The following is an 8,176-nucleotide window of genomic DNA, read 5'->3' as shown; positions in this document are numbered from 1 at the left end:
CCTGCTGTCTCCACCATTCTCCTCTGCTCCGCCGCTGCCCTGCACGCTGATTTTCTTCTCAGCGTCTTCGCTGCATCAACTGAATATAAACACAACTTCGCTGCATCGCCTCCTCTACTCCGCCACTGCTCTGCACGCTGATTTTCCTCTCAGCGTCTTCGCTGTCGCCTCTGGTAATCTGTCTTCGTTCAGTTCTGTTGTTGCCTCTTCCAGCCGATCAGACTTATGGATTGCTGCCCGTGTTAACTGCTTCATGATCAGCATGTTGTCTTTCGATATGTGATTGTCTTCTTTTTGCCTGCACTTCCTATTCCGTGGCTCGGTTTCCTCCATTGTGTTGAGCGATGTCTGAAATTAGCAGCGGCGCTAATACCTCTTCCTTTGTGTCGTCGGGAGAGATGAAGAGTTCCCCATTTTCCAGCTTTATCACCAAAATGGATGGGGGTAATTACGAGATGTGGGCCATGCAAGTAAAAAGAACCTTGATCGCTCATGAGAAGGAACATCTTATATTGGAGCCCGAGCCCGTACAGAAGGTAGGAAAATATACTACTTGGTGTAAAGATAATTCGTTGGTTATGGTATGGATTGTTGGTACTCTTACTCAAGACATTGCCAATGAAGTCCTGCATAAGGAAAGTGCAAAGGATATGTGGGATTCCCTTGCAGCCACCTATTCACAAGCAAGGAATGAAACCAGAATTATGCAGCTTCATCATGATATTCATCAGATGCGCCAAGATGGTCGCCCTCTACATACTTATTATTCTAGTCTCAAGTCCATGTTTGAGAGACTAAACAGCTACTTTCCTGCATGTAAGTGTGAGCAACAGAAGGCATACAGAGATATGCTTATGGTCGGAGTATTTCTGTCTGGATTAGACTCTGTTTATGAATCAGCAAAGAATCAAATGCTCACTAGTCCCTCGATTCCTCCTATTGATGAAGCTTATAGTAGGCTAAGCAGAATTCCAATCCCTTCATCGACTGTTCTTGATACCACTTCTGCTATGCTTGCTACTCGTGGCAGAGGTGGGTCCCTCTTTGCCAGAGGACGAGGATACCGTGGCCGTGGCAATACCCCTTCGCGCCCAGTATGTCAGTTTTGTCATCGCATTGGTCACACTGTGGATATGTGTTGGCAGAAACATGGTCATCCAGCTGTTGCCAATCAGACTGTTTTTACTGATTCTCCAGAGCAGCCTAAGACTCAACATCCTGTTTCCTCCAGTGAGTTACGTGCAGATGATATTATCTCTCAGTTGAGACACTTGATTGGAGATAGACCTCAACAAGCTCCTGATCCGACCACCTCTACTATCACTACTGCTGCCAGTGCATCTTCATCTGGTATGTATTCTGACACTACAGATTGGCTCATTGATTCGGGTGCATCGACACATCTCTGTGGAGACAAGGCACAGTTTACTTCTTATGTCCCTACTCCACCTGGTCGCTCGGTTATTCTAGCAGATGGCAAATATTCTCCCGTTGTTGGACTTGGAGAGGTCCAACTTACTTCATCATTACCATTGCAACATGTTCTTCATGCACCAGAATTCCCACATAGCCTACTATCTATCAGTCAGATTACCAGAGATTTAAACTGTCGTGCGATATTTGACTCCTCTTCTCTTGTGTTTCAGGATATACTGACGGGCAGGGTGATTGGCAGTGGCCGTGAACAGGGAGGTCTTTACAGGCTAGTGCATCCCTTTCCCTTTGCTGGATCTACCTCTGCAGGGTCGTCCTCATCCTCGGCTTATACTTGGCATTTACGTTTTGGACATCTACCGTTTCAGAAACTGCTGCATGTTCTTCCTCAGTTGTCTCCCAAGTCTTCTTTTCAATGCGAGTCTTGTCAGTTGGGCAAACACCATAGGTCATCCTTTCCTCCGCGGCCCAGTCGAAGTAGCCATTCTGTGTTTGAGTTACTTCATTTTGATGTTTGGGGTCCGAGTCGTACACCTGCTCTTCAAGGTCATCGATATTATCTTGTTGCTGTCGATGACTATAGTCGTGTTAGTTGGGTTTTTCTTATGAAGCATAAATCTGAAGTGGGTCATGTAATCAAAAATTTTATCAATGAAATTCTGACTCAGTTTGATACTTGTGTCAAAATTGTGCGCTCTGACAATGCTCTTGAGTTCTGTGCTTCCTCTTTGGAACAATTTTTCAGGGATAAGGGTATCATCCACCAAACTTCTTGTGCCTATACCTCCCAACAAAATGGGGTTGCTGAACGGAAACACCGTCATATTCTTGATGTTGCCAGAACCATTATCATACATAGCCATGTTCCCCATTCTTACTGGGGCGATGCTGTTCTCACAGCATGCTATCTTATTAATCGTATGCCGTCATCTGTGTTGGGAGACCTTATTCCTATCTCTGTCCTCTTTCCTGACAGAGACTTGTTTTCTGTTCCACCTCGTGTTTTTGGATGTGTTGCCTTTGTTCAGTTGCTTGGTCCTGGGCGAGATAAGTTGTCTCCTCGGGCCATCAAAACGATCTTTGTTGGTTATTCCCGCACTCAAAAGGGATATCGATGTTATGATCCTTCTACTCGTCGGTATTATGTGAGTGCTGATGTTACATTTTTTGAATCAACCTCTTTCTTCTCCCCAAATGGAACTCAATTAAGGGCGCCTGCATTAAATGATGAAGTCCAATTTCCTCTACCTCTCATGAGTTGTCCAAACCCAGTTGATCCACGTTTTGGGGCTGTCTACCATCGTCGTACTAAGCCTGCTGCGCCTGTTCAATGTGCACCTGTGCCTTCACCCAGCACGCCCAAGGTAATTCCTGACACAAACTCAACTGACAATGTTTTATGTAATGATGACATAGGAGTATGTCACGAGCATGTTCCTGCTCCTAATGAACTTGATGTGCCCATTGCTCAAAGGAAAGGCAAACGCAGTTGCACTTTGCATCCTATCTCTGGTCATTTATCCATGGATAGACTCACCCCTATGTACCGACAGTTTGTCAAGGGGCTGTCGGCTATTGCTCTTCCACAGAATCCCATGGATGCTCTCTCTGATCCCAAATGGGCAGCGGCTATGCAAGAAGAGATGGATGCTCTTCAGTCTAGAGGCACCTGGACCCTTGTTACTCCTTCAGTTGATGCAGCCATTGTTGGTTGCAGATGGGTCTTTACTATCAAATACCGAGCAGATGGCAGTATTGACAGATATAAGGCTCGTCTGGTTGCAAAAGGCTATACCCAAACTTATGGGGTTGATTATTATGATACCTTCTCTCCTGTGGCACGACATGCTTCCTTACGGATTCTCCTTGCTGTGGCTGTCAGCAAGAATTGGTCCCTCTCACAGCTTGATGTCAAAAATGCCTTTCTCTATGGTGACTTACATGAAGAAGTGTATATGCAGCAACCACCAGGGTTTGTTGCTGAGGGGGAGTGTTAGAAAGTGTGCAGATTGCGAAAGACGATTTATGGTCTGAAACAGAGTCCTCGAGCTTGGTTTCAGAAATTGTCAGAGAATATTGAGAATGAGGGCTTCAGACGTTCTTCGGCCGACCATTCCCTCTTTGTCAAGAAGACTTCTACAGGTACGGTGATAGTTCTTGTTTATGTTGATGATATCATTGTTACAGGGGATGATGATCAGGGGATTTCCAACATCAAGGATGTCCTTGGACAACACTTTGTCACCAAGGACCTTGGTGAACTACGTTATTTCCTTGGTATTGAGTTTGCCAGAAATCAAAAGGGCCTTATCATGTGCCAGAGGAAATACGTTACTGATGTTTTGCAAGAGACAGGGATGCTGGGGTGTCGGCCTGCATCCACGCCTATGGATATCAATACCCGCTTGTATGATGATGATACTGAAGATGTTGATGCAAGACAGTATAGAGGGATTGTTGGGAAGCTCCTATACATCACTGTTACTCGACCTGACATTGCCTATGCTGTTAGCAGAGTGAGTCAATTTATGGATAAGCCCAAGAAAGTTCATTGGGATGCTGCTATGATGATTCTTAGGTATCTAAAGAATTCACCAGGAACGGGACTCTTCTTTCAGAATGGTACCTCACTCACTATATCTGTGTATGTTGATGCCGACTATGCAGGATGCCCCTCAGACAGAAAATCCACTACTGGATTTTGTGTGTTTATTGGATCCAACTTGGTTACATGGAAGAGTAAGAAGCAAACTGTGGTTGCCAGATCAAGTGCAGAATCTGAGTATAGAGCTATGGCTCAGGGTACTGCTGAAGTTATGTGGGTTAGATCCCTGATGTTGGATCTTACTGTCGAAGTGCCTCTTCCTATGCAACTGTTATGTGATAACAAAGCTGCACTGTTTATTGCTAATAATCCGGCTTTTCATGAAAGAACCAAGCATGTTGAAGTAGATTGTCACTATACTAGAGACATGATTCAAAAGGGGTTTGTAAGTACCTCACACATTTCAACTACAGGGCAAACAGCTGATATCTTTACTAAGGCTCTTGCAAGGGGACCATTCCAAAGCTGCTGTTCCAAGTTGAGCCTATTTGACATATACGCTCCAACTTGAGGGGGAGTGTTAAGATGTGTTTATATTCAGTTTTAGGTTTAAGAGGGTACTTTTGTAATAACTTTTCCTTTAGATGTTTCTCTTGTAACTTCTCTCTCTCCTCTAGTCTATATAAAGAGGAGTTAGGGCAGATTTCGTTGTTAATCAAAGATTATTCTTTCTAATCTTATCACAAATGTTGCATCAGAGAAGGGGGCGGGGATGAAGCACAAAAGCGCCGGTTCGCTTTTACAACAGCATGGGAGGCAAAGGAGTGGAGAAGAAGAAAAGGAAGGGGAGTGAGGAAGGGAGAGGTGCTTATATAGGCACTGGACTTCAAAACAAATTACAATATGGAAAAGGAATATGATTCCTTTCCCAACAAGCTAAACCTGAACTTGAAATTATATGAAAAACTAAGAGCACTATAAAAAACAACCAATTCAGTCATACTTGCTATTTCCAAAATAAAAAAACAATTACTTCATAATGAAGACACTAGTCCCATGTCTCAACAACTAAATAGTATAACCGATCTACACATTTCTTTAGCGCAAAACCTAGAATCCTACAATATAAAGAATTAGGCCTTTTGGCAACCCATATTTGATACACTTAGAAATAATATTCTTAAAGAAATATTAGAAATTCAAAGATACCAGAAAGACTAATTAGCCACCATGTTAAGCAAAATTGGAAGCATCCAGGAATATAAAGATAATATTGAAGTCTTACAAAAACAAACCTTAAAATACCCTCAAAATCCTAATCAAAACTATATTGAAATCATAAAATTAAGAAAGCGTCTGTACTCATCATCCTCTCACCCACCCACCACCGAGTACTTGCTTCTAAGTGCTTGAGTCCATCTCCCTTCCTCACTCCCCTTCGTTTTCTTCTTCTCCACTCCTCTGCCTCCCATTTCTGTTTGGTATCAGAGCATAGTAGTACGCTTTTGGTGTTGCAAGTATGTTCTGCTTTTAATGAAAGTTTTTATGTGTGTTCAGATAGTAATATCAATTAAGAGAATAAGTAAATAAAACTGAAAAAAAAGACTATGACACAAAGCATATCAAGAAAGAACAATATAGAACATATGCAAACCACAATAATTTTCAAATCCAAACAAACACAATGTAATAACATACATAGTACAAAGAGTGCTTGCATAATTGGTGCATAGCATGACCTGTCCTAAACAATTAAATGTCATAGAACTATCATTGAAAAACAAATAACCAAAACTAGGAAAACCAAGATTCAGATAATAATATCAATTAAGTGAATAGGTAAATATTAAGTATTGTTGAACAATAATATAAGCAAATTGAAATATGTATATGTACAAAAATTAAAAGAAAGTAATTCATTTGTGTAATTATCAAGTGATACTTAACAAAGTTCAAACAACTTTTGTAGGCAATTGGTCAATTGTATCTTCATGAATGTCATATTCTTTAATGGATGACAGTTCATTGTCATTTGAACCATCCCAATATTGAATAAGTTTATCTTCTTCATCATCTAAACTCTCATATTCTAAATCTTCTATTATTGTTTTACCTTCATATAAAAACACTAACACATAACAAAATGCAACAATTAATAAAGAAAAAGGACAATGTTCTTATCTTTATTTCAAAAATTACAAACATATAGCATTACCTTTGCCAACACTTTTCTTTTGAGAAGATGAAACACTTTCTGTATTCATCTTCATATATACATGATGAAAACCAAAGAATTAAGTTTTTCTTGCTCAATGTGATTTCTTGTTTTTGTATGTACCTATCATGTAATTGAATTAGTTAATCATTTTAATAATTATAAAAAAACATTTGAATGATAGCACAATAAATTATTTGAAAATTTCATTTATTTACCAAAAAGAATGAGCTGCATTTACATTCATATCCTGATGCACTGTATGTAAGATTGAGAATTCTCATAGCAAAATTCTTCAATTCTTTTGTATTTTTGCCAAATGTATTCCACCAATCAATTGACAAAAATAAATGAGAAGAGTAGTTTAGATAACTTCATTTGATCCACTCATAAGTTCATAATATAAATCAAAAAAACAAAAAAAAATATGTACCACAATGTTTTTTCTTTCTTGTTTTAATTACTAATGATGTGCCGAACTCACCAACTTCGTTCTCATATGAATCAAGTTGAACTAAAATATCAAATCTTTCTTCTATAGTAGGCACCAAAATTTAGCATTCCATTAGCCCATGCTTTATTCTTTTATCTTTGAGGACATCATTGTCATAATGAAAATGTGAGTTAGATAATACCTTGCAGCATGTAAACGATGATGCATTTGATTATCTCACCTATTATCAATTATTTGCTAAATTTTTATATATCTTTTTTCATCATTATCTATATTACATGTAGTTTTTTCTTTTGCCCTTTTCATATGATTGTATAAAAATCCCTCAACTAGCTTTTCATCTGAATCAGCAACTCTCAACACCTTCACTAAAGATAATTAACCTTAATAATATTTCATCTTGAGTAACAATTCACATTACTACCTTGCCTTTGGGATTTTTAGTATAATAATCACTACCTTGAAATTCTAGAGATAGAAACATGTTCTTCAATGCTATTTTGTTTGTAAAATACTAAAGTAAGATACAAAGTAGCAAAACATGTAATAGCGCAGGCAGTTGAAGTTCTTTATCATTTATGCATTTATCATCAAATTAAATACCTAAGTATGTTCATATATAAGTGTACTTACAACTTTTGTTTTTTCAGTCACTTCCTTAAGCAAACATATCTTAGCAATATTTTCAAAAATTAAATCTAGGCAATGAGCTGCACAAGGTGTCCAAAAAATATGTTGAAAGCTATCAATTTCTTTTAACTTCATACCTACAGCTTTGTAGTTAGCAGCATTATCAGGAACTAATTACATTAAGTTTTTCTCTCTAACTTTTTTAATTATCTCTATGAATAGTTTTACGAAATTGTTAGCTGTCTTTTTTATACCATTAATATCATAAGACTTCAAAAAAGTTGTACCTAAAGGATTATTTACAAGAAAGTTAATCAAATTTCTACTTTTACTATCAATCGAGTTATTTGCCATTATGGCACAACCAATGTTCAACCATGTCTTCTTGTAGTCCTTTAATTTTATTTGCAGTTTATCAACTTCTTCTTATAGGATTGAAGTCCACATATCGTTGTAGGTTGGTGGTTTCAATCATCGAGCATAATTTCCCATAGCTTCAATCATTCTTCCAAAATATGGAGTGTCACATAAGTTAAATGATAAAACATTTGGAAAAAAAAAAAAACTGAACTATGGCAGAATACACTTGCTTTCTTTCCTCTTTCTTGATGGCATTGTTGATTGTTGGTTGTCGCATATCTAAAGTTATAAATTGATCCATTGGTCCTCATGAAATTCCAAATGCATGAACATTGGGAGATGTAAGGCCACCACTAATCATTCTTTCATCCAAACATTCATTTCTATGCAATTAAAGATTGTCTTTTATTTCTTTGCATTTCACGTTTTTGTACCTGAAAATAATTATTGAAAGATTTTACAACACTTTGTGGGCTTTGTAACATGCTTTAGCATCTTTTTTAGTTCCAGCCAAGTGTTGTTTCTTTCTTCAAACACC

The 8,176-nt window shown here is 38.4% G+C and overlaps 1 protein-coding gene across 1 annotated transcript; it reads left to right on the top strand.

The window, feature by feature from the left end:
• Positions 1-925: 925 nt before the first annotated feature.
• LOC126409312 (uncharacterized) lies at positions 926-2,190 on the top strand. The gene is made up of 2 exons (XM_050075373.1): positions 926-1,350; positions 1,647-2,190. Exons 1-2 carry the CDS (start codon positions 1,011-1,013, stop codon positions 1,682-1,684), a joined length of 378 nt encoding a protein of 125 aa, XP_049931330.1. The 5' UTR covers positions 926-1,010; the 3' UTR covers positions 1,685-2,190.
• Positions 2,191-8,176: the final 5,986 nt, after the last annotated feature.

The sequence above is a fragment of the Nymphaea colorata genome, unplaced genomic scaffold, assembly GCF_008831285.2.
Source record: "Nymphaea colorata isolate Beijing-Zhang1983 unplaced genomic scaffold, ASM883128v2 scaffold0082, whole genome shotgun sequence".
NCBI lineage: Eukaryota > Viridiplantae > Streptophyta > Magnoliopsida > Nymphaeales > Nymphaeaceae > Nymphaea > Nymphaea colorata.
The sequence above is the reverse complement of the archived record's forward strand: the minus strand, read 5'-3'. Positions and strand labels throughout refer to the sequence as shown.